Here is a 27,190-nt window from a genome sequence, read left to right as displayed (position 1 = left end):
GAAGAGGATTAGATATGACACACTTTATTCCTCCCAAACGTTGGGAAATGATCACATTACAGCAGTCACAACATGAAAACAATAAAATAAATATGACATCACAAAACGAGCAGCTCAGAAAGATTAAAAAATACACACGAAGCTGAGGTGAAATGAATAAATACAAGTGAAATCATCATCATCAGTAAGTCATGAAGGGTTATCCAGTATTGTTCTGGTCAGTGTTGGACTGAATTCAGACGGTAACAGCAATGATGGAGGACGGGACCATCACACTGGGGTCCAGGACGTTTCCATGAAATACATGCATCCAGTCACCAGGATGACCCTGGAGTCGGTCACCCTGGAGTCTTCACGTCATCACATCTTTGTCTTCTCCGTGACCCTTGGAAGCAGGTGAAGTTGAACAATGAAACTACAATGATGGCTGAAACAGGCGCTCAGCTCAATCACGGTGAAGACTGTCCATCGCCAAGCTAAGGCGAGACCTACAGACTGAGACCTGAACAGAGCGAACAGCGGTCGTTTCAGCACCTAAAGTTCACGAGGAGTCATTAGGAAAGTTAAACAAAGGAAGAAAAACAACCAAATTCTGTTTAAGACACAAAGACAAATTGTCCCCATTGTAACTAAAGTCCTATGAAAAAAACAGATCGTCAGTTATGGCGATGAAAGTAATCTGCTGTGCAGAGCGAGTGCAGCATGCAGCAGGTCTGCGTGTTCTCGTGTGAAATCTCGGCGGACTCGGTTTAACCACGGAGCGGTGATGTCGGCGTGCACGGTGGCGTCACTGCTCGTTGCTTCTGTAGTCCAGGTAGTGAGTGAGCAGGCCGGGCAGAGGAAGCACAGGGAGCAAGTCCAGTCTGGATCGCCCAATCAGATTTCTGATCTGAAGACGACACAACTGGCAGAGACTCCTCGGAGAAGCTGGAAGGAGACAGAGACAGAGCTGCTGTGACTTGGTTTCATCTGGTTCTGCACAATAACAGAGTCACCACAGCAGCACGTGACCAGTACCTTCAAAGGCCAGCAGCAGCTGCTGTGTTTTCCCACCAGGGGGCGCCAGCTCCACCGGCCGCTGATTGTTGCTGTCTCGGAAGTTGGTATTCGCCCCGTAGTCGAGCAGCAGTGACACCTGATCGGCGCTGTCCTGTCTGACAGCCGCATGCAGAGGGCTGTCGCAGCCTCTGCCCACACTTACATCTGCTCCTAGATCAGACACACCCACAGCGCCATGAGACGTGACCACGGACAGTCGACACACATTTAGACCTGCTCTTGTCTGACAGACCACTTTTACTCACACAAGGCCAGATTAACCAAAGAAACCCTTCATACATGCATTTGGTCTGTGGGTGTGGAGAACACTCCACACAAAGACCAGAACAATCAAACCCAGATCCTTCCTGCTGTGAGAGCGCAGTGCTCACCACCACGCGGACTGTCCTCGTTTATTTTTTTAGGACGTGGCCTGTTAAACAAATTTCCCAGGTGTGGGACTAACAAAGGTTTATTTTTCCTTATCTTATCGAACACGCCCGGGAGGAAGCCGCACTCTTGTGTTCACACTGACATGACCGTGTCTCTAACCCTGACCTAACACGCTCCTCTTTGCACTGCATCTACATCTCCCCACAGTCTGTCCTCGAGTTAATCATAATAATAATATTTTATTTGAGGGCGCCTTACAAAAAGAAAAAACATATCAATAAAAATTGATTTAAATACATTTAAATAGAAAAACAACAAACAAGATTTGACAAAGAGTAAGATCTGTATTAGAGTGAGTTTAACAGGCTTTGAGCTGTGACTTAAATACAGGAATCTATATTTCCTATGTAGGGATGGGTATGGAAACCCGGCTCTTGTTAAGAACCGGTTCCCACTGTTTCAATTCCTTGGAATCGTTTGCCATTTTTGCAAACGATTCTCTTATCGATTCCAGTCGCCCCGAATGATGTCACCACGTGGCGGAGCGTCATTTACCTGGCAGGAAACATGGCGGCTCAAACGCTAAAAAGTTTGGTTCTACTTTACAAGAACGGATGACAACAGGACAACTTGCAATACTTGCAAAGTAGATATTTCATTTAAGGGAGGAAACACCATGAATATGCAAAAGCTCACAAAACACACGATGACCTTAAATGAATGTCGTGTTTTTAATTCCAGACTCGTGAATCTCAGCCCAGCAGCAGCGGTAACGTTTGCACGTCCTCTCACGTTAATGCAGGTAAATAATCAACAACAGTGCAGATTATGTTAGCGCGATCTGCCTCATTACAAACCTGCCATTACTGTGCATTTAGGTGACCATGATGAGACAGAGTCTGGCTCAGATGCTGGCAGTTCTCGCTGCAGTCTACCGTAGCGTCTCCTTTCAGGCAGGATAGACGAATGCCACCGAGCAGAGACTCAGTTTGTGGTCAAAGGCTTGCAGCCGTTTGCCACAGCAGATGATTTTCAGTAAGTGAATGTGTTTAATTGTAGGCAGGGACATTACTGGATATTCTTGTGTAATTGCTACAGAATCATTTATGTTATACTTTGTGATTGCTACAGAAGAATATTTATTTTATTATTTTACATTTACAATGTTTTTCCTGTGACCCATTGAAGAGCCGTGGGCTGGATCTCTGAAGATCTCACTGTTGGGTTTGTAAGGCCATGTTACTCCTACATTTCTCTCTTGTTCAAAGAGAAGATATAAAACAAAGTTCTGAGCTAATCGAACTTAGTGTTCTCCTTTTTAAAAAGAATCGATAAAGAATCGAATCGGGAAAATCTTATCAATACCCATCCCTACCTATGAGAGGAGGAAGTGAGTCAAAGCTCTGCTCCCCACAGTGAGGAGACAACAAGGAACAACAAGACGAGTGGCAGATCTGAGAGAGCGGGAAACAGTGGAGATATGAAGCAGATAAGGAGGGCCCAGGTTATGGACGCACTCAAACGTGAGAACCAAGATTGTTACGCTTATCTTGGCTTCTGTGGGCAACCAGCTGTTGAAGAACTGGGGTAATATGGTCTCTGAAAGGAGTACGAGTTATGACCCCAGCTGCTGGTTAAGAGACGTTAGTGACTTCATGTTTTCACTTTTTCCACCTTCAGATGTATTTCCACGGTTACGGGAGCTTTCATTTGAGCACGAGCGTCTGAGAGCTGATTGTTCAGAGGACTCAGTCACAGCCCTGCAGACACATCAGGTGAAGCTACTCAGCTTTGCAGTGAAGGAGACTCACACCTCTGTGCAGCAGCACCTTCGAGCAGGCTGTGTGTCGGTGCAGACAGCTCACATACAGAGGAGAGCCCAGGTGGGAAACTTCCTGATCTGGATCTGCTCCGTGAGACAGCAGGGCCTCCACACAGTGGCTGTTACCTGCACGTGTGCACACACAGCACAAAGCTCAGCTGTAGTTAACACGTGTCAGCCACAAACAGAGCGCTGGCTGTATTTACCTCTCTTGCAGGCTTCGTGCAGAGCTGAGGGGAAGTGTGTGTGACGCGCACGTGTGTGAGCGCCGCTCTGCAGGAGCAGTTCCACACAGCCGACGCTCCCCGACGTGCAGCAGTTGTACAGAGGAGTGACGCCATCGATGGTAGCAGCGTTCACCTGGACACACAAACAGCTGCTGGACACAAACACACGGGGCGTCCACACAGATGTAAGGATGCTGCTGATACTCACGTTAGCTCCAGCATTCAGTAACGCTCTGACACAGGCCACGTGTCCTGATAGACAGGCTTCGTGAAGAGGAGTCACATGATCGATGGTGACGATGTTGGCGTGATAGCCCTGAAAAACAGATGTGAATAACGGCACGTGTGTCGGCTTTATTCAAACTGATGAGCGATTACCGGAGCCGCACATCGACGTCGTTACCTGGGCCAGCAGAGTGCGCAGGGCGAGCAGCCGACCCTGAGAAGCTGCTTCATGGAGAGGAGACCGATCTGCCCACGACCCTGAAAACACACACAGACAAAATGCAGACATGAAAGTGGAAAACAGAGCACCAGCCTGAGCTCAGCAATGACTGATGTGCTTTCAAACTGTCAGGCTGCAGATCAGCACGATGAAACAGTAACATGTTTGTCCATGTGAGGACTTCTGTGACGACACCCTGCCGTTGTGTTGGTGAACACTGAGCAGTAGAGCATCTCCCTTCTCTGCGACCATGAACACACATCTCACGTGCAGCCTGACACTAAACCACAGCAGGAAAGCTTTGAATCGCACACACACTGGAGGCACGTGGCTCCATGCTCCACTATAGTGTAAGGATCTTCTTGTGGCAGGGCTGCCACAAACTATTATTCTGATAGTCGACTAGTCACAATTATTTTTGCCATTAGTCGACTAATCAGATCATCATCCATTGGACGTAAAACTGCGCACTTATTTAACTATCATTAGCTTACAGCTTTAAGTGTGTAAGGTCTGTGCTAACTAACAATAAAGACAAGATGATAGTTTATTAAACTTTTAATAAACTCGGCCGTCTGCTCCGTGCTATCTAAAATATAACAGGACACCGGAGTAAATTCTCGACCATCTCAGACATCAGCTGTCTGCTTGACGTTTGTTCAGCTGTGTAAAAACTTTAATCTCAGCCAAACCGATTTACTCAGGAACAAATAAAACACTAAAAAAAGCCAAACAATATCAGTTTTAAGTTATCTAAGTGACTTATATATCATGTTTAACCCAGATAGCGAAAGTCCACGGGGGGTTTGAAAACGATTTGCCGGGCGTCTGCAATCCTCGTCGGCTCGAGTGACCATTGAACCCCCCGGCTAGCTATCGAGCTAGTGGGTAACAGACGTCTCCGAAAACGTCGGAACACTTTTGCAAATATGTGGTGTCTTGATAAACTGAGCAGATATTTGAAGTTTACACAGCTACATTCTCGCCTGAAAATATGTTAAACGTTTGTTTTGCGACCCAGAAAGAATAATAAGAGTAATATTAAAACTGCCGCCATTGTTGGAAACTGGAATTGGCTGAGCCGTGCTAAATCTGGGGAAAAGTAGGACGCATTTGTCGGCTGCCTTTGCAGAAGTCTTCGAATTTGGAAAGCCTTCGTCACATCGCTGTAATCGCCCTTCAAATGCGGCCTGAATTTGGACATATCGACGATACCGGAGTTGCTTCTTCTTCTTCGGGGTTTAACGGCAGCTGGCATCCTTGTACATGCAGTGCTGCCATCTTCTGTTTCAGTCCGTTATTACACTCTTAAATCCTGCTACTTATTCCTGCGTCTTTCAGGATCTTACAAAGCTTCAAACGACGCGTCGACTATTAAATTTGTCGTTGGCGATTTTGATAGTCGACTAATCGTGGCTCATTTCGCTCTTATAGCACATTTCACTCGCTGGGCCCACGTCCCCACTTTATGTTTGACAGCGTTTTAGTAGGTAAAGGTGATGCTTGGACATGAGCTGTGGTTTGGGGAAGGCGTCGAAGGGGATCGGCGACAGCTCCCGGCCTGACAGATCCCCGTGTACTTAATAGAAGAGAAGTTAAAGAATTGAAAAGGGAGGGCGGGGCACGTAAACGAGAGTGAACAGCTTGCAGAACTGGGGGAACCTATACAGGAAGGAGCGTGTTTGGAGGTGTGGCCCTGCTCCTGAAATTGCTGCTTAATCTGCAATTAAGGTAGAAAACAGGACGAATCACAAAGAACTGCACTTGATGAGAGACGTGATGTTTACTTGTTGTGTAGCAGGGCGTCAGCACGTCCAGCTGTCACTGCAGCACACACCACAGACCCACACACAGTCTCACGTCCAACATACCCATATCTCCGTCTCCCCACGGCACATCCAGCCACTGGTAGATATAGGACATTTTGACTTAAGCAGAATCCCTCCACTCCTCCTGTTTGTCCTTCCTGTGTGCGGGACACGTCAGACTAAGAATCACCTCGCCATCGAAACACCAACATAACACTGAGAATGATCAGATGTAATGAGCTGGATCACTGACAGGCTCCTCCTGTGGCAGAGCACTGAGCAGTCTCCAGATCATGATAACGCTCTGATCAAAGAGCTGAGCCCACTCTGTCAGTGAGTCACTGATTCAATGAGTCTGCCTGCAGCTGCAGAGAAATGTTTCTGCTCAGAGTGCAGTTCATGCTCAGTCCAGGTCAGGACATCCCAGAAGGTTAGTTCTGTTCATCTGGATGTTTCAGTGGGAGAAACGTTTGCTCATCATCCAGGTGACAGTACACAGATAAGTGCAGCCTTGCTCCAGTGAGCTGCGGTCTGCTGCTGGCGTCCTGTGGACGGTGCGACACAGCAGTTTAACTGGGCTACATTTAAACAAGCTTTCTGCAGGTTCTGTATCAGAAACATGTCCACAGGGCTGACTTTAGCGTAATGTTATCATCGTTTTCTATTTTCTCATTTGTTTTATTTCATTTGGACTTTTTGCTTTTGATTCAGTTTAGTTTGAGTCGTTTTCCAGAAAGAGCTTCTTTGTTCAGTTTAGTCGTTATTGTTTGAAAATGTTTAGTTTTATGTTATGAACTAAAAAGTCTTGTAGTTAACTGTAATAACCCCGCATGGCCCACATTAACACTAACTAACCAATTTAGAACCGTTCATTAACCAAAGGCTGAACCTTCAAACTGCACGTCTGACGTGTTCACAGCATTAATCATTATTTATTATTAATATTATTATTATTAATCACCTCCAGCCTCGGTAACTCCTGAAAACAGACTCGTGCTGCTGCACTGGAGTCTTCCTCACTCTTAGAATGAAGCGTTACAGGAATCTTTCAGAACATAACAGGATACAATCACAAGTCCCTCAAATGTTTTACTTGAAACAGCCCCTTTCCCTCACGCTCCACCTTATGTAGGAACATTTCATTCACACGTCTTTTGAAAATAACTTTTAGTAGCATCTGTGGCTCTGTGCTAGCTGTGTCAGCTGGTTGGTAACATTTGTCAGTGGTGCCAGACTTGGGTATCCTGACTATTTGAAACTGGCTTTCTAAAACAGGACACTGGAGTAGTAAGCAGGTCTGATATGGGCAGGCTATCTTTAGTTAGCGGGTTTGAAAAAAAGCGATAGAGACAGAGATCACGACAGACGTCTGTCAAAAATAGAAGAAAAATAAATGCAAAGCTCGTTTGAAAGCACAAAGAAACTTCCTATGAAGGTCGTAAACAGCTGGAGCCGCTCTCAGCTCTGCAGGCACAGAGGGCAGCCCCACTCACATTCACTGTGGCCAGTGTAGCTCACCAGTGAACAAGCGTGTCTGTGGACTGTGGGAGGACAGGAATATCATTCTGTTCATCACGTCATAGACCTTAGTGCCGCTTCCATTAGGGCCACAACATTAGAGACGTTGCCTTTGGTGACTGAACAACAGCTCACAAACACACTGAGCAGCTCTCTGTGTTTGGCTAATTATGACCCAGCATTAAAGCACATGTATGCATTTCTGTATCAATAACTGAATGCATGATGAATTCCTCTAACACAGAAGTTTTACTTAACTTTGTTTACCGACATTATTCAAACATAGCATAGCAGGCTGCATGTCCGAAACACGCCCAGTGACTGTGCAGCTGAAAATGGAGGTTTTATGCTGAGGTCTGTGAACCTCCATTGTTTCTAACAGCCAGCAGGGATGACATGTCCACTTTGATTAAAGAAATCAGATTTCAAAGAAACCTTCATGACATTGTTTTCTCCCTAAACCTCCGACGCCCGAGGATAAATGGCCCTCCCTGAGCCTGGTTCTGTTGGAGGTCTCTTCCTGTTAAAGGGGAGTTCTTCCTCCCTTCTGTTACCAGGTGCTTGGAGGCGATGGGCACATTGTTGGGTTTTCTGTGTAATGTGGTGAGATCTGTACTTCACCACACAAAGTGTGTTGTAAACACAGAAGCGAGTGCTCTGTGCTTGTAATAACGAGATTATTGTGTTCTTCTCATTTAAATGTAGGCCTTACTGCAGTTTCACGTGGTAAAGTTCAAACAGTTATTTTGGACAGGTATACTGATGCTGTGCCATTAATCGGCAGTTTTGCGTGGGTATTTTCACATTAGTGCTGCTGATTTAGCTTAAGGATCTTCAATCCAGCTGCTTCACAGAGCAGCAGCTCTCCAGTGCAAACCCCGTTTAAATGTACCACCTTAGTATGAAAGCACCCAGCCGGCAGTGTTTCCATACGCCTGCTCAGCTCCAGTCAAACTGCCCCGCTTGGCCCTGGAGCAGGGCTGTTCCAAACACGCTCAAATTCCACCTGACAGCCACACACTTGTAGAAAGTGTGTTATTTACACTGACACTCTGATAGGGACTATTTACAGAAATCCCCCCGCTGCCAATGTGCTTCCACCCAAAACACATCAATGCGCCCACCTTGGCTGGTCAGAATTCCCCAGCAGGCTCGCTTCCTCTCCGAGACGTGCCTCGGCAGCAGGCCCGGCTCAGCACCTCTTTTCCGGGACACTTCGGTAGCTCCACACGGCCCCGGCAGCATGTTCCGACTACTCCGAACTCCGCTGCAATACTGCAGGCAGCAGCAGCTCGGAGAGGAGGAGGGCGAGCTGGGAGTCTTATGATTGGCTGAAGAGGTTTGTTTGCGTTCGGGGCACATGGCCATCTCACATGTGCGCCCACGTGTGGAGCATAGATACAGAGCGCTCCACAGTCGGACCCACTCCAGACTAGTGATGGGATTTCCGGCTCTTTTTAGAGAACCGACCCTTTCGGCTCCGAACCAGCTCTTCAGGTTGTTTTGTTGCTTTAATTAATCTATTATTAACAATAATATAAAATTATGCACAAAAGGGATTACTAATGTTAAAAAAGTGGTTTTATTTATATATGTTTATATATAAATATATGCGGTGGCCCCTAGAGACAAAACACGTACAAACTCCAAAACACATTTCTAGCGTTAACTGAACTTCCAAAACAGAGCTACCTAGATCACTTAAATTACACAATTGAAAGCATATGTGTATTGTTTGTGTATTTATACACAATCACTCATATATATTCAAATAATTTAATAAAAATGGTAATTTACCTGTTACTACCACACACCAAATCCGGTCGTTGGTACTTGCTGGCTTGTGTAGCCACTAAGTAACAAAAGCTCAACACTGCGCCTAGCATCCTGGAGCACTTCTGTTGTGTTTTTATGTGTTTTTACGTGCTTCAGAGTTCGTAACTGTTTTGAAGTTTGTACATGCTTTCAATTCAATTCAATTCAATTCAATTTTATTTATATAGCGCCAAATCACAACAAATGTCGCCTCAAGGCGCTTCATAGATACAGAGAAAAGCCCAACAATCATATGACCCCCTATGAGCAAGCACTTTGGCGACAGTGGGAAGGAAAAACTCCCTTTTAACAGGAAGAAACCTCCGGCAGAACCAGGCTCAGGGAGGGGCGGGGCCATCTGCTGCGACCGGTTGGGGTGAGAGAAGGAAGACAGGATAAAGACATGCTGTGGAAGAGAGACAGAGGTTAATAACAGATATGATTCAATACAGAGAGGTCTATTAACACATAGTGAGTGAGAAAGGTGACTGGAAAGGAAAAACTCAATGCATCATGGGAATCCCCCGGCAGCCTACATCTATTGCAGCATAACTAAGGGAGGATTCAGGGTCACCTGGTCCAGCCCTAACTATATGCTTTAGCAAAAAGGAAAGTTTTAAGCCTAATCTTAAAAGTAGAGATAGTGTCTGTCTCCCGAATCCAAACTGGAAGCTGGTTCCACAGAAGAGGGGCCTGAAAACTGAAGGCTCTCCCTCCCATTCTACTTTTAAATACTCTAGGAACACAAGTAGGCCTGCAGAGCGGGAGCGAAGTGCTCTAATAGGGTGATATGGTACTACAAGGTCATTAAGATAAGATGGGGCCTGATTATTTAAGACCTTGTATGTGAGGAGAAGGATTTTGAATTCAATTCTGGATTTAACAGGAAGCCAATGAAGGGAAGCCAAAACAGGAGAAATATGCTCTCTCTTTCTAGTTCCTGTCAGTACTCTTGCTGCAGCATTTTGGATTAACTGAAGGCTTTTCAGTGAGTTGCTTTGTCTCTAGGTGCCACCGTAAATATACTTTTATTTATTCACTCCACATAAAATGTAATAAATAAATCATATAATACAAAAAACAAACTATTCACATTTCAACTTTTAACTATTTAAATTTTCAGCTTTTTCCTTTTACAAATTTAAAGTGAAACAACACAAAACACACGCAAACCACAACACAATTAAATATAAATTAAAATATGAAAACAAAAAGAAGACATATTCTCTGTCATATGGACCTGCATGAATATGAATAAACTTTCTGAATCCTTTATCATCTGCAACTGAAAATAGTTGTGGATGATTACTATACCTTTCTAATATGACTTTGTTGTCCCTGGCTCTCTTTCTCTGTCTCTCCCTCCCTAACTACCGCCCCTCCCCCCTCATCCCAGCGCAAAGCACAAGGCTCGCGTGCAGAGTGAAGCGGAAAAAAGTGCGAGAGAGAGTGTGAGAGAAAAAGAAAAAAAACCCACGGCTCCCAATAAGTAGCCGGCTCGCGTCGTTCACGTCAAAGAACTGGCTCTGAGAGCCGTTTCGTTCGCGACCGACACATCACTACTCCAGACTGATCTGACTGAAAGGCCATAAGCTCCAGCCTTGGTGTCATTTGTTTCTCTCTAATTCCACTTTCACAGTGTGCGCATTTTTTCACCCACTGTGTCATTATTGCTTGGTCACAGTCACAATACTGTATTAATCCCTAAAGAAATGATGTGGTAACAGTGGCTCCGAGACAATAAGAACAGTAACAGACTGAACTAAAGTAAACAATACAATATATTACAGTGTTACAACAAGTGTTGGGAAGGTTACTTTTAAAATGTATTCCATTACAGATTACAGATTACATGCCCCAAAATGTATTCTGTAACGTATTCCGTTACGTTACTCAATGAGAGTAACGTATTCTGAATACTTTGGATTACTTAATATATTATCATGCTGTTTACAACTACATGAATGTACTATTGCTGTGATTTATTACTGTTACTGAAGGTCCGCGGCTCCGAACCGTAGTAAAGGGACCTCTGGCTAATACGGTGGGTTCTGTGTCGGGCTCGTGGCCAAAAAATAGCTTTACTTTGTTGTCTGGGTCAACTTTGCTTGCGAGAGACAGAGGCTACGTCCACACGTACCCGGGTATTTTTGAAAACGCAGATTTTTCTATGCGTTTGCACCTTTCGTTCACACGTAAACGGCATTTTCGGTCACTGAAAACGGAGATTTTTAAAAACTCTGGCCAGGGTGGATATTTTTGAAAACTCAGTTTTTGCATTTAAGTGTGGACGAGAAAAATGGAGAAAACGCAGAAAATGCAGCGTCAAAGGTGTGCGCCTTTTTTGACGTCACACTGTGCGCCACGTTATTGTTTCGGTGAAATGAATTTCTACAATACTGTTATTGTTACTTCTCTGCAGTGTTTACATGCTTACATATACACACACAGTTACTGTCCCTCCACACATACGACTCGGTTCTGCTTCTATGCCCCAGCTTTGTTTACTTCTTCCCACCGAGGCTTCTAGACTTCTGATTGGCCAACATTTCTACACGGTTAGGAATATAGCGCCACCTGCTGCTTTGGCATGTTCCTAGCAGCGTTTTCCTTCATTTCTGCCTTTACGTGTGGACGGGATTATTTTTTAAAACCAAAACGGAAAATCTCCGTTTTCAAAAATACCCGTGTACGTGTGGACGTAGCCAGAGAGAGGTGAAAGACAGAGAGAGGCGTTGAAAGGCTGCTCCAACAGAGCTTATTGTTTCAGAGGAAAACACGAACACGGTGTACAGTCGAGTCTTAATAGCGTACTTATAACTGGGCTCGTCAGGCTCTCTTCTTGGCTGCAGTGGTTATTATTATATTTACATGCTTCCATCTCCTGTTTCTCGGTGACAGCTCGTACTTTTCCACTCTCATTTTTCTCCCTCCTCGCGCTCACAGACAAATAACTGGTATGGCAGTCCCTGCAGCTTGGACTACACTGCCCGCGAGGCTACATTTTTTAGGGTAGTGTTCTGCCTTCATATTAAATCATTTTTAAAAATATTTCTTCACGTCATTATGAAACGCAAGATTGAGACACAGTTTTAGATGGGTTTATTTGTGGTGTATATAAAGTTTCGTAGAAATCCCTAAAAAATGTGTTTATTTTTTTAAGATCATATATTGTATTCCCAGATAAATCTTTAACAGCACATATAGTTATTTGTTCTTTATTGATTTTTAACTGGTTAGCAAGAAATTGTCCGGATTTGTTACCATGTTCATAATTTTGCAGGCGAAGTCTTTGTACTAAGAATTTAGTCTTTTTATTAATAATTTCATTTAATTCTAGATTTGTTTTGCGTATTTTGTTTAATATTTCTTGATCTTGGTGGGACACGTAGGCTTCTTCTAAGGATTTGATGGTTTTTTCTAATTCCTGAATATTTTTGTTTTCTTCTTTCTTCTTATGTGATGAGAAAGAAATTATTTTACCTCTCATCACAGCTTTCCCTGCTTCCCAGAGGACAGATGCTGATGTTCCAGGAATGTCATTAAAGCCTAAATATAGAGTCCACTCTTTTTTAAAATATTTGATAAACTCTTCGTCTTTGAGCAGTGATGTATTAAATCTCCAGTTTTTACTTGGCGTAGTATTATTCTTGTGTATTAGTGTTAAAGATACAGGAGCATGATCGCTGACAGCTATAGGGTGAATCTCAGTGTCTGAAATGTCGCTCAGCAGTGAGCTGCTGACCAAAAAATAATCCAGACGAGAGTAGGAGTGATGGACATGTGAAAAAAAAGTATATTCCTTACTGGTGGGGTGAAGGGAGCACCATGCATCGCAAAGACCAAAGTCGCTCATATACTGTTTGATTATATTTGTGGACTGCCAATTACGCTGAGTTCCTGCTGTATTGAGCCTATCCATTTCTTCCTTTAGTCCAAGGTTGAGGTCGCCTCCAAGAACAAGTGTGCCATCTAAGTGTTCAGAGAGTGCACTGAAAAAAACGTGAAAGAATGAGGGATCATCAACATTTGGACCATATTCACTTACAATACATAGCTTTTTATCAAGTATAGATAGTTTAATGATTAAGAATCTGCCCTCTGGATCTATAACTGTATCGAGTACTGTGAAATTAATATTTTTATGTATTAGAATTGCTACTCCCCTTTGTCTAGAATTATAACAGGCTGAGAACACATTATACCACCTTTTTAAACGGTAACTGTAACGGAATACAGTTACTCATATTTTGTATTTTAAATACGTAACGGCGGTACATGTATTCCATTACTCCCCAACACTGGTTACAACATACTAAAAAACTTTGTTATTTTCACTGTGGAGCGCGTGCAGAAGGTTGTGACTGCTGCACTGTGTGCTGTGCATTAGATGGAGGAGTGGTACAGAGATATGTCTTGATGCATCTCAATCATCCAGGAAAGTAAATCTCCAAAAGTTGATTCTGATCATCTGGATGTAGCGTTTCGTGGGAGAAACGTTTCGTCATCATCAGGTGACGTCTTCAGTCTCAGCTGACTGCAGGTTTCAATCTTATAAACAGACATTTGCATAATGACTGAAACCAGCCCACTGAAGGAACAATGAGCTGGGAGGTCAGTTCCTTCATCATAATTATGCAAATTCTCATGACCATTGATCAACAACCACTGATCAATAACCACTGATCAATGTCCATGAGTACCATTCACAGAGCTGGAGAATGGCTGCAATCACAGCATTGTAAGATGGTGACAGATGTACCCTTAGGCCCCCTCCTCGATTTAGAGATGGTCTTTCCCTCCTTGACTCCGCCCTCAAACCAGCGTTCCTCCCTGTCCAGGATGTTACATCCTCATCATTGAAAGAGTGTCCACTGGCCTGTAGGTGTGAATAGACTGCAGAGTCCTGGCCTGACGAGGTGGCTCTTCTGTGTTGAGACGCGGTGTTTAGAAAAAATGCGTCTCAACTGCTCTGTGATGATCGGAGGCAATAAGACGCAGGGTTCTCTCACGAACCGCTTTTATTGAATTGTAGCAGCAGTGTACGTGGCTACATCAATTTCAGAAGAACACATATACACACCAGTATTATAGCGACCTCTAGTGGCTGCAACCATGGTAGCCTTACTAGGACAACAAACAGATTTCACAACATGCTCCGATACTCCTGACACGTACGGGATCACTACAGGTTTTCGCTCGGGCAGCGGTTGTCCTTCTCTCCTGGATCAGCTGGAGCTTTCTTTAGGAGCCTTCCCAGCTTTGACAAAAGTCCAGCTGGGATAACCACATTTACTCAGAGCCTTGATGTTCCTCTGCCTCCCTGGCTGCTGTGTCAGTGGGGATGGTGTTCGCTCTGTGTTGTAGCGTCCTGATCACACCCAGTTTGTGCTCCAGTGGATGATGAGAGTCAAACCTTAAATACTGATCCGTATGTGTAGGTTTACGGTACACGCCAGCTTTTAGATGTCCCCCATTACTGTTTATAAGATTGAAACCTGCAGTCAGCTGAGACTGAAGAAGTCACTTGGATGAGTGACGAAACGTTTCTCCCACAAAACGCTACGTCCAGATGAACAGAATCAACTTTTGGAGAGGTACAGAGATATCCACAGGAATGATTTACTGCCAATCAGTGGTGCGTTATGGGTAATCTCAGTCTCTCACTGAGCGTGTCCTGTGGCCAGGACCTCATGGAGTGGGTGGGAGGTGTTGTCTAACATTGTCCTTATCTTGGACAACATCCCCACAACATTACTGGACTTGCAGATCTTTATTGAGTCTGTTGGCGTCTGTGACCCTTAACCTGCTGCCCCAGAATGCACCAGCATAGAGGACCTTTTTAAAGATATGCAGCACTAAAATATTGTCTCAATCCAGAATTCCTCGAGACAATACACTATATTACCAAAAGTATTCATTTAGCCAGCCACATCATTGAATTCAGGTGTTCCATCACTTCCATGACCACAGGTGTATAAAATCAGGCACCTGTGCATGCAGACTGCTTCTACAAACATTTGTGAAAGAATGAGTCACTCTCAGGAGCTCAGTGAAGTCCCAGCGTGGTGCTGTGAGAGGACAAAGTGGACGTGAACGACAGCAACTCAGCCGCAGAGTGGTAGGCATAAAGGTAGATATCTTCAGCGTCCTCGATCGACAGTCCCGCCAGGCACACGACCCTCCATGTCTGCCACCCGTCCACCGTGTATCCGGCAGGGAAAGTCCCTCCAGGGTACTTGGGCTCTCCCGAGCTCAGACTTCTCGTTGAGAAAAGGGTGTCAATAGCATTCAGAGACCAGTTGATCAAATCCATAATTCTCTTTAGGTTTTAGAAACAGACTGTGAGAGAGTGATCCAGGGAAAGTAATACAAAAGACGAGACTAGACAAGGACATAAGCAGGGAAGATAAGGGAGAGGAGAAAAAGTGCGTCCGCCTCCTCCGAGAGCCAAAAGTAGAAAACTAATATTGATACTGATAAGCACTCACTGACGCATCACCCTCCCTACCCCGGATCCAACGCCACCTCCAACGCTTACCTCCCCTCTGATGTGGACATCGGGTCAGTTGGAGGCGCAGTCGAAGATTGCAGCGGTCCCAGATCAGATGTACACACTGGAACTCTTTCCCATGTTGCTGTCTGTGTTTATTGTGCTATGGTGTGTTGATATCTGTGCATTCCTGTATTATCCTTCTGTGTTACACATTTCGATGTTTTTATCCTCGCTACCTAGCCTGACCTGTCTCCCCAATGTGATGTTTGTATTGTATGTACGGTCGGCAAGGTCTGTCATCTCGGTTGTGGGCAAAAGATCTGCAACTGACAAATAAAGGCTATCTCATCTCATCATCAAAATCACAGTGGAGTCAGTGGATGCTGAGGCGCACATTGTGCAAAGTTCATCAACTTTGTGCAGAGTCAGTCACTACAGATCTCCACACTTCATCTTCAGATTACCTTAGGAACAGTGCACACTGATCCAAGTCATGCATCACCAAGTAGAATCAAAACATCAGAGGCAGTGGTGTAAGCAACGCTGTCAGTAACAGTGACAGAGACAGATATGTTCTCTAGAGTGAAAGACACGACTGCGCAGAAAGAAAGCTCTATAAAGTGAGTACTTTTGGCAACATATGGCCCTACTCTCACTAACAGTCACGAGCACTGGGTAGTGAGTTGTCTCTGAAGGGAGGCTCTCCCTTAGGGATTGGATGAGGAGTTCTGTCTTCCACACAGCTGCTACGCTTCCACATTAAAAGGAGCCAGTTGAGGTAGTTCCTACATCTGATTAGGAGTTTAGGTGTTCTGGGCATGTCCGACTGGAAGGAGGCCCCACCTGAAGTTCAACACACTGAAGCTCTACGAGGAGGAAATGGGGATGGCGAGTGTTACAGCCAAGATCCTGTACAAAACACGGCATATCCACGAGTGTATCAGGAATATGCCCCCCTCCCAGAGTGCCTCAGGCAGCTGAGGACTACTACTGCTACTGTAATAATGAATAAGACAAGGAACTGTCATGGATGACCGAGCCCATGCATGTGATGCACCATGACAGATACAGGAAGTGGATGGCAACAAGGAAGTAGCTATAAAGGCCAAGCACAGAGGCGCTGATCATGGCAGACAGAACCCAAGCTGCAGGCTGTGCAAAAGTGCCTTGGAGACTATCTAATACATAGCAGCAGGATGTAAGAGGCATGCCAGGACAGTGTACACTCAGAAGTGGCTGGGACAGTGTGCAGGAACATCTGTGCTCATGTGGACTTGAAGTCCCAGTGGGAGACACCTCAGAAGCATTTGACTCTTTGACTCTTCTCTTGCTTACTCACTGAGCAGTGTACATTACTCGGAGCTGAGGGTGTGAAAGGCAAAAACAATATTTATTTGAGATTTTCCTTCATTGCACACAGATTTATTCTTGCATTGTAGGACGGGACTGTCTGATGGGGTAGATGGGAAAGACCAGACCTTACTATTGCCAAAAAGTTCACATTTTGGTGTTGTAAATCAAAAACAAGTATAAATGTTGTACAATGGAAGAACCTTCTTATAGATCGTAGGTCTGCAAAAAAATGTCTGCCTCCTTTCACATGAAAAACCTGTAAATTTAACCACATCAGAAATGAGAATGATTGATGTGATTATAAACATCCACATCAATCATTTCAATCAAGGTTTAAGAGAATGGAAAAAAGGAAAAAAGTTATTGTCTTTGTTGAAAGTCTGTCTTTGTATTGTATGTGGTGTGTGTGTGTACATGTTGAGACATCTTCGTGAGGGGACAGAAAAAATTGGCATGCTACTATACTTGTGCGGACCAACAGCCTGACGCTCCAGTGCGTGTGTCACACAAATGAACACACTGCTTCAGAAGCGCTGTGTCGAAGCTTGATTCGTTTGGCCAGAGTCACGTGATCAGTGACGTCCGAAGCTTCGTTTAGAGCCTAACTGCTCCGGTGTCTGATTCAATGGTTTTTAAGGAAGCGAATCATTCGCGGGATTTGTGTTTTGATGGTGACAGATAGCGAACCACTGATATTTCCACTGAGAGATTTGGAGCCAGCGAGGAATAGAGGAGTTTCTGTTGTGTGTGTGTTACAGAGGTTACAGTTCATCTGCCTCATTTTAAACCGACGGAACGTTTTGAATGAGGAAGCGAGAGCTTCCGCTTACTCATCCTTCCAAAGCTCCTTCCGGTTCCTGCCGCCGCGCGGTGAGCGAGCACAGATGTGCACATGTTTAAACCCGGCCGAGAGTCACAAACACTGATCCATGTTTAATGTAGTCATGTTGGACTACACACCTATGCTGCTTCAGATAGACTGTGATTCTTTTAAAATGGTCTTCTGGCCGAAAACGCTTCAAAATTGCTTTATTTTGAAAGGCCTTAACCGGAAGTATGTGTTTATTCCACGCAAACTTCACGTTTCCGGTTTGCGCTAACTGTACATCCGCTGCAGGGCTTGGAACAAGGCTGTCGTTTGAATTAGTGTCCGTGTGGTACTTGCTGAATCCCAATATGAACACGGTCCTGTCGAGAGCTAACTCGCTGTTTGCCTTCTCCCTGAGCGTCATGGCGGCTCTGACTTTCGGCTGCTTCATCACCACAGCGTTTAAAGACAGGAGAGTTCCTGTGGACATCCACGTCTCTAAAGTCATGCTGTAAGTCTCTGCTTTCAACAGCTGTCTATCGTGGCTTTGTTCCGTGTAGTGGAGGCTGCAGGCTGGTTTACATGCTAGCTGTTTGGTGGGAGCCGCTCTGTGGCCTGCGGTCCTGAGCCTGGACAGCATCCTCAGCCTCGGGATACTCACTGTGCCTGGAAGGGGTGCAGAGCGGTAGTTCAGAGCTGTGGTACAGTACAGCTCTGTACTATACTACACAGCTGTACAGTACATATCTGTAGTACAGAGGTAAACACAGAAGCATTTAGGGTCATGTGAGGAACAGCAGTCGTTTCCTTCACCTTTGCATGCGTCCGTCCCAACGTTTGTAACTTCTCTCTCTCTCACAGGAAGAACGTTGATGACTTCACTGGACCCCGAGAACGAAGTGACCTGGGTTTCATCACCTTTGACCTTTCAGCTGATATCCTTCCTATTAAAGCATTGCTGTGTTTGATCTTTTCTTCTTGCCACGTGTTGCAGCTGCTTCAGACAATCTTTGCAATAAGAGTGCACTGTGTGGCTGCTCATGATTGTGCATTCATTCAGTTCTTTGTAGACTTGTCGTCTTCTTTAAAAACTACATCCTGAGACAGAAGAACAGTTTGAAGCAGCTGTGTGTGTTGTGTTACTAAATGAACGCCAGTAGGTCTGACAGATTCCAGCCAAAGGCTTGTAATTATACAGTCATTACATTGATTAAACCAAAATAACCCTGCACGCTCTCTGCTCAATCATTCACATTTGAGTTCAAGTCGCGTTAACACCAGATTATCCCTGGTTACCATGGCGATGTACACCATTGTTTTAGGCACTGACAATGCAGTGAAGATGCTCGGATTCATTTTTGTTTTCCTCTCGCGGTTCTGTTGATGGTCCTTAACTTTTCTCACATTTGCAGCCAATTTTTGACTGGAACGTGAAGCAGCTGTTTCTCTATCTGTCTGCTGAGTATGGCACAAAGAGCAATGTAAGTCCTAATGCACACACACGGCCACCTTTCAGTAAGAAGCAGGCATGAAGCACGCTACATATGGCTCATCAGAGCATCACATCATGTCTGTGCGCAGGTCTGATGTGTGCACGCCAGCACTCTGATGGATCACTTTAAGCATTCAGTCACTCGTCTTCATCTTCATCACGTTGTTATGAGAATGCTGAACATGAGGCTTTTTGCACAAGTCAGTGACAGCGGTCCATACAGATCACCGACGGTGGTTTCAGGGCGCGCAAAATTTCAAAGTCCCTGGTAGCCCTTCGGGCAGGGACTCTTCTGTTTTTGGTAGCCCAAAATAAATTTAAGTAGCCCGAATAAAAAAGAGAGCATTTTTTTGATTATGTTTTGTTTCCGTTACAATATTATACATTAAAGTATAATATTGTAACGGAAACAAAACAATCAAAAAATTGATGAAGCACAAATTACAACATTGTATAAAAATTACAATCATCAACTCAAATACTTGGTTCTAATTGAACAGAAATTTCTATGAACTTGTAAGAACTGTGAACATGAATCAGTCTGTGTCAGATCCTGAATCTGAAATTTCCACTGGAGTCACGGGTAAGAAGCAAGTGGGACCAAGATCGAGGCCGTTTGCTTTTTGAAGTTTGCAAAGACTGCTACATTGTGCCTGTGGTAGTTCACTCTTTGCAACATAGTAGCTGTTCTAAACAGATTTTACAGGTTTATTTTTAGTTTGTTATTTGCAGACTGAGCAATAATGCATTTCTTGCATTTCTCATGGGTTCTAATGGGGGCCTTTCTTAAAATTACTGGTCCCAGTAACAAAGGCGCTTGTCGACTCAGAAATCGAGGGAAAACCAACAACACACCCGGCAGAACATTATGTTATTTACACGGGTGCACATAAGTGGTCCGCATGTGCGCATTCGCTGTCAAAATAAAAGACGCGCACCAGATAAGAAGTTGCAGCGTGCGTTTGCGTCCATATAAAGGCTGTTTTTGTCCTAGAGTGGGATTTTCACGGCACATTCTGCACCACATCCCTGTGCGTTCATCATTTGTTTGAAGCCAGCTCACCTCCTGCAACCACTTTTCCGAGAATACGCGCTTCTTTTGTGGTTCGGACTCCTGACATTTCTTTGGAGGTGGAGGAACACCAAAGTAATTGCTTAAAGGAGCTTCTTCGACATCTTTAAGAGTTCTAAACAAATGTCTGTCCTCCTCCAGAAAATCTTATGTACGCAAACACGCGTTGCAACTTCTTATCTTGTGCACGTTTTTTATTTTGACAGCGAATGCGCACCTGCGGATGACTTATGTGTAGACCTGGTTATTCAGCTCGTCATATTGCAGCCACAGAAATTCTTTTGTCCATGAAACCATAAAGCTGCACTTTCTTTTTGCCTTATAGTCTGATTTGTCATAACTTTTCTGTTTTGTGGTAAGCTTTTCTCTGGCTGTCACTTCTTCACCCTGACCTGTCTTATTTGGCTCAGCAGAACTAAAATATATATCCTGCTGCTTTTACACACGCACTCACATAACGCTCAGCGATTCTCTGCGCGATCAACCTCTCACATGTTTAAGCTGCGGGAGATTTCACTTGTCATGTTTGCATAGTAAGCTAACGATTGATAAGACGATGTCAGAGGAATTGGTGCAAATTATCATCACTCACCAATCAGTGCTGTCGCTCTCTATACACAGTTCACGCGATTGCAAAGTGAAAGCAAAAAACAAGCGCAAATTCAAACGATTTCAATATGTCACATATTGACAGTGGCTCACCAATGCCAATGACATAATTACCCAGCTACATTTCTGAAAGAATGCAAAAGCATTGACATATATTTTTCCTTCCTATGATAGGCCGACGGGCAGGGCTGAGATGGATTTTGGTAGCCTGACTGGAAAAATCGCTAGCTAACGTCGGGCTAGCGATTTTGCGAGCCCTGGGTTTGATACGTAACAGTGAGCAAGAGAGTACGTGAAAGGAGTTTGCAGAGTGTGTGTGTAACAACATCAGTAGTTCATCTAATCAGTTTGACAGGATTAGGATGAGCCCAAGTCTCCCAGCTGTTTCCAGAAGTTCCCTGAAGGTGTGTAACTGCAAACAGCAGCAGGATCTGTGTGTAAGCGTGTGTGTGCAGCTCAGTCTCCTAACAACTGTAATAGGATCGGCTGGTGTGTCTGTAACAGTGTACCCACAACATTGTCATATGTCAGTGGAAATTTGTGACTGTATCAATCAATCTTTATTTATAAAGCACTTTTCATACAAAGATGTAGCACAAAGTGCTTTACATGGTTAGCTGTAGCTGTGAGCAACACTGTAAAGACATTCAGTTAAATGAGACTTTGATTCAGTGATTCTGAGGAGATTCAGCATTCATCTCACAGGCTGCTTTATGTCCTCCTACATGCATGAGAGGAAGTGCCCTAACAATCACAATCGTGCTCGTTAACCACAGGCTGCATTCACACAAAGGACATTTTAGCCCGGAGCAGGCGGGGATCTAACCACCAGCCTTCTGATTGGTAGATGAACCGCTGCCTGACCATGGATGGAGGTCCTGCAGTATAATTAATCTGTGTGTGTGTGTGTGTGTGTGTGTGTGTGTGTGTGTGTGTGTGTGTGTCAGTCTCTGAACCAGGTCGTCCTGTGGGATAAGATCGTTCTCCGAGGTGAGAACACCAAGCTGAACCTCAGAGACATGAAGTCCAAGTACTTCTTCTTCGACGATGGAAACGGACTGAGGTGAGATACCAGATGTTCTGGACTACTAAAATCAATAACATCCACCAGCAACTCAGTTCAAATGTGTCTACGTCCTCTCCAGAACCTTTTCTCTATTTTGAGCTGTTTCCCACTCTTCATCTTCCTGATTTATCTGATATTTCTGAGTTTATATGCAGATCAAAGCCTGCCACGTGTCATCTTGACCCCATGCCCACAGGGCTTGTGAAATCCTGCCTCTCTTCCTTACTCCCACTCATCTCTGCTATATTTACTCTTCACTCACCACCGGTATCGTTCCCTCCTTATTGCTTCAGTAACTCCTATACTGAAAATACCTTCTTTAGATCCTAACAACTCTAACAACCTCCGTCCGTTTTCTAATCTGCCCTTCGTCTCTAAAATACTTGAAAAAGTGGTTTCAGCTCAACTTCATTCACACCTGGATAATAATAATATCTACGAGAGATTTCAGTCTGGTTTTCGTTCATGTCACAGCACAGAAACTGCTCTACTTACAGTCACTAACGATCTTCTAATCGGAGCTGACTCTGGTCTTCTCACCATTCTCGTCCTTTTGGATCTCAGCTCAGCCTTCAGTGATGTGTCGGTCGCGAACGAAATGGCTCTTAGAGCCGGGTCTTTGACGTGAACAACACGAGCCGGCTCCTTATCGCGAGCCGTGGGTTGTTTTTTTTCTCTCTCTCTCTCGCACTTTGTTTCCACTTCACTCCGCATGCGAGCCTTGTGCTTTACGCTGGGCAGAGGGGGGAGGGGCGGTAGTTACACTCAGTAGCACAGGAACAGAGCGGGAGGGAGAGAGAGAGAAAGAGAGTCAGGGACAACAACGCCACATTAGAAAGGTATAGTAATCATCCACAACTATTTTCAGTTGCAGATGATAAAGGATTCAGAAAGTTTATTCATGCAGGTCCATATGACAGAGAATGTGCATCTTCTTTTTGTTTTCATGTTTTAATTTATATTTCATTGTGTTGTGTTTGCAGTGTTTTGTGTTGTTTCACTTTAAATTTGTTTAAAAGGAAAAAGCTGAAAATGTAAACAGTCTTTTTAGTGAGCCGAGCCAAAAGAGACTGTTCTCTAAAAAGAGCCAGAAATCCCATCACTATCAGCCTTCGACACCATCTCTCACTCTGTCCTTCTAAGCAGACTTTCCTCTCTCGGCATCTCTGACACACCGCTTGCCTGGTTTCAATCATATCTCCTCGACCGTTCCCAGTTTATTCAACTGAAGTCATTCCGCTCTCGTCTATTACCCGTCACCTCTGGTGTACCACAAGGTTCAGTCTTAGGCCCTCTTCTCTTTATAATATACATCCTCCTTGCTGATGACACCCGTGTATCTCTCTTGCAGACCTGACTCCTTCTCCCACCTTCCTCCCTTACAGAATGTCTATTGGAGTTAAAATCCTGGTTTATCTCTAATTTTCTGAAGCTCAATGAGGATAAAACTGAGATCCTTCTTATTGGTACCAAATCCAACCTTTTGAAGGTGAACCATTTCTCTCTCACTATCGATAACTCCTCAGTTTTCCCTTCTCCTCAGGTTAAGAGCCTTGGTGTCATCTAGACAGTTCACTATCCCTTAAATCTCACATCAATAATCTCACCCGTTCTGCCTACTTCCATCTACACAACATTAACAGATTGCTTCCTTCTCTTTCCACCCAGTCTACATCCATTCTTGTCCACAGTCTTGTTACCTCCCGCATTGACTACAGCAACTCTCTTGCATGGTCTCCCCCAAACATCCCTCCATAAGCTTCAGCTGGTTCAAAGCTCCGCTGCCCGCCCTATCACCAGAACCCCTCCTACCAGCACATCACCTGTTCTTCAGGAACTTCACTGGCTCCCTGTGAAATTCTGAATAATATTCAAACTTCTTCTGCTCACCTTCAAGGCCATTCATAACCTCGCTCCTCCTTACCTTTCTGACCTGTTAACCACCACCTGTTCTGCCCGTTCACTTCGATCTTCTTCTTCTATCCAGCTTGCTGTACCTTCTTCCCGCCTCAGCACCATGGGAAGCAGAGCTTTCAGCTGCTCTGCTCCCAGATATAACAAACACTGGTTCTCCCCCAGTTTAAATCTTAACTCTAAACCCTTCTGTTCAAATCTGCATGTTCACTGTGAACCTGTTTGTTTTTATCCTGTGCTTTTGTGTCATTGTTCTATCATGTGTTTTTATCTATTGTAGCGTCCTCGGGTATCTTGAAAGGCGCTTTATAAATAAAATTCATTATTATTATTATTAACTGTTCATTACACTGGCCTCTATTTGTCTCTCTGAGCATAACTGTAACCAGTGTTTCCTGATGCTAAACACGTTACCTGATAGGCTCCTCCGATCAAGCTCACATCATCACTTAGTCTTTGGTAGTAGGTGGGCCTCATTAAATACCAACAGGGGTTAGGGGGCCAGGTCTGCTTGTTCTTGGCGCCACACGGTCACAAAGAGCAGGCCTGAACCTCCGATGACACGTTCATCACTCAGACCTAAGTGGACTCACAGACTCTGTCCTCGTTAGCTGCAGCTGTACCATCAGAGGAGATCCAGCATTAAACCATCAGCATCGAGCTCTGAAGACATGATCATTAACGGGCTTAGATCTTAGCACCTGTTCCTCATCTTTCTCCTGAATGTTCTAGTTGGGAATGTGAGCCCATACTTACTGTACCGGCTTTAACTTGGACTTCCATTCATGTTTTCCTGCCACCTTCAGCTGACACACACAGTCCCTCACACATGTTCTTTTATGATAAGCAGGGCTGGATACGGCGACCCTCAGTCCTCCCTTACTTACTAATAGGCCTCAGCTGCTGGGGGATTCCCATGATGCACTGCTTCTTCTTCACTCACTATGTGTTAATACATCTCTGCATTTAATCCGTAGTTATTATTCATCTCTGGCTCTCGTCCACAGCGTCTCTTCGTTCTGTCTTCCTTCTCTCACTCACAGCAGATGGCCCCGCCCCTCCCTGAGCCTGGTTCTGCTGGAGGTTTCTTCCTGTTAAAAGGGGGTTTTTCCTTCCCACTGTCACCAAAGGGCTGCTCATAGGGGCTCATATGATTGTTGTTGTTTTTCTGTATTATTGTAGGGTCTTTAACTTGTAATATAAAGCACGTTGAGGCGACAGCTGTGATGCTGTTTGGCACTAAATAAATAAAACTGACCTGAATCAAAGGTAGCGTTTAGCAGCAATGGCTCATAATAAAGCTGTAATGTTGGAGCTTTAAGAAAAAACATTTGAACCCAAAACATTACAGACGGTAGGACTGACCATGTTTAAAGTGCCCGACCGATGTAGAGACAGGTCTACCAGCTAGTGATGGAAATGGAAACAGAGTCCAGTCCCAGTCTTGAGTTTAGAAAAACGATACATATGAAATTTGAAACATCCTGAGTGATTTATGTTTCCCATAATGCAGTTCAGTTTTTCCCGGAGCCTTTGTCGTCTCTTATTTCACATGCTCTTCACACACGTTGAACATGATTGGCTGATTGTCATTATTTCTCCTCGTCAGGGCCAATAAGAACATCACCCTGACATTGTCCTGGAATGTAGTTCCCAACGCTGGAATCCTGCCCCTGGTGGCTGGAAGTGGACACGTCAGCATACCTTTCCCAGAGAGCTACGAGACCACCAAGAGCTATTAGAGATGCACACACCCAGCATTGACTGTGACCGCTGAAACGAGATGTAACTGTTTTTGGTTTGTAATAAAAGTTGAAGTTGGACCGTGTGTGTTTGTGAAGAACTCTTGTTTTCTGACGAGCAAACAGTGTCAGCATCGGTGTGTTTTTGTGTGTCCGTCTGGTCTGAGGGAGCAGCTCTGGCTCATACAGTACATTTATTGTAAAGCTGCTAGCTATACAATAAATACAATACAAATACAATAGCTAATACAGTGGATGTGTGTATTTAAAGCTGCTAGCTCGTAACCAACTCACTAGCACCATGGCTACTTCACCTGTCCCTTCTGCACTTTCTTGCTCATTGTGTCAGATGTTTAGTTTCTCCTCGGCCTCCTTTATCAGTAGTGATGTATGTAACAAATGTAGCATATTTGCAGCTCTGGAGGCCAGGATTACTGATCTGGAGACTCGGCTTCGCACCCGTCATTCACCTGTAGCTAGCCAGGCCCCTGTAGCTGAAGATAGCGTAGGCCCCGCTAGCTGTTCCCCGGCAGGTCCCAAGCAGCTGTGGAAAGAGGGCGGCTGGGTAACGGTGAGGAGGAAGCATAGTCTTAAACTGAAGCCCCAGGTACACCACCAACCCGTTCATGTGTCTAACCGTTTTTCCCCACTCGGCGACACACCCGCTGGGGGTCAAACTCTGGTAATTGGTGATCCTGTTCTCAGACATGTGAAGCTAGAGACACCAGCAACTAAGGCTGGGTTTTGATTATCGTTTTATCGTTTGAAATCGATTCTAGCTTGGCTAACGTGATATCGATTCATTAAAATCCTCAATTTTTTAATATAAATTTATTTTGCCCAAAACTCCGCCAACGGATCGAATCAGCGCAAAAAGGACGTAAACACAAAGCGAGGACCCGCTGACGGATCAGAATCAGTGAGATGTCGCCTTTCTCACCGACGGCACGGACACGGACACGGTCGGGGCTGAAAGCCGACAGCTCGCTGATTCTGATGTTTCAGCGGGTCGAGCTTTGTGTTCACGCCATTTTTGTGCTGCTTCTGAAGCTGCAGGTTTCCACCAGGATCAAATCACACTTCATGCACAGCTCTCTCTCTCTCTGTACTTCAAGAACAGTTTCCTGTCTAAAAATCTGTTTTCTTCATTATTCTCTTGCTTGTTACGCACAAGTCTACCGTTGTTTACAGGCTGTCAGCCGCTGTTTTTTCCTTTTACTTACTTCCGAAAAGAAAACCTCTGTATCTATGAAGCGCCTTGAGGCGACATTTGTTGTGATTTGGCGCTATATAAATAAAATTGAATTGAATTGAATTTCTGCCGTTCAATAAAATGTAAACTTTTTAAAATTATCCAAAATTGCCAAACGCTCAGCTGTGTCTCTAAAACCTCTGTAACTTTGCTGTTTCACTTCAGCAGCATCAGGTAACGTTCAGATGTTGATTCATGGTTTTCTTTTGTTTTCGATCGACTGCAGAATATTTTTATAAAATCCAGAACAGGAAAATCTCCTTCATGTGTTTCTGTTTTATCCTCAGTTACTTTGACACAAAGGCCTCTGCTGTGACGCT

General features: G+C 44.5%; 2 protein-coding genes across 4 annotated transcripts; one reads left to right on the top strand and one right to left on the bottom strand.

Annotated features, from left to right (window-relative positions):
* Nucleotides 1-8: 8 nt before the first annotated feature.
* Nucleotides 9-8,619, bottom strand: LOC102792744 (ankyrin repeat and SOCS box protein 5-like). 3 transcript variants are annotated; one of them, XM_087845911.1, is made up of 8 exons: nt 8,376-8,514; nt 5,797-5,891; nt 3,884-3,963; nt 3,689-3,796; nt 3,460-3,613; nt 3,245-3,379; nt 1,018-1,209; nt 9-927 (listed from the first exon to the last, which is right to left on the bottom strand). In XM_087845911.1, the coding sequence occupies exons 2-8, from the start codon at nt 5,846-5,848 to the stop codon at nt 788-790; spliced, it is 861 nt and encodes a 286-aa protein (XP_087702037.1). In that variant the 5' UTR covers nt 5,849-5,891; nt 8,376-8,514; the 3' UTR covers nt 9-787. The 3 variants fall into 3 exon arrangements, with proteins under 3 accessions (XP_087702037.1, XP_087702036.1, XP_087702035.1); XM_087845910.1 differs by lacking the exon at nt 5,797-5,891 and having other exon boundaries at nt 8,376-8,619; XM_087845909.1 differs by lacking the exon at nt 5,797-5,891 and having other exon boundaries at nt 3,460-3,796; nt 8,376-8,619.
* A 9,364-nt stretch (nt 8,620-17,983) lies between these two features.
* Nucleotides 17,984-25,704, top strand: spcs3 (signal peptidase complex subunit 3). Its single transcript, XM_087845908.1, has 5 exons — nt 17,984-18,234; nt 18,585-18,660; nt 19,130-19,204; nt 21,844-21,959; nt 25,486-25,704. The coding sequence occupies exons 1-5, from the start codon at nt 18,092-18,094 to the stop codon at nt 25,616-25,618; spliced, it is 543 nt and encodes a 180-aa protein (XP_087702034.1). The 5' UTR covers nt 17,984-18,091; the 3' UTR covers nt 25,619-25,704.
* Nucleotides 25,705-27,190: the final 1,486 nt, after the last annotated feature.

The sequence above is a fragment of the Neolamprologus brichardi genome, chromosome 9 (genome assembly GCF_056152115.1).
Source record: "Neolamprologus brichardi isolate AB-2024 chromosome 9, ASM5615211v1, whole genome shotgun sequence".
NCBI classification, from domain to species: domain Eukaryota; kingdom Metazoa; phylum Chordata; class Actinopteri; order Cichliformes; family Cichlidae; genus Neolamprologus; species Neolamprologus brichardi.
This window is presented reverse-complemented; position numbering and strand designations above follow the sequence as displayed.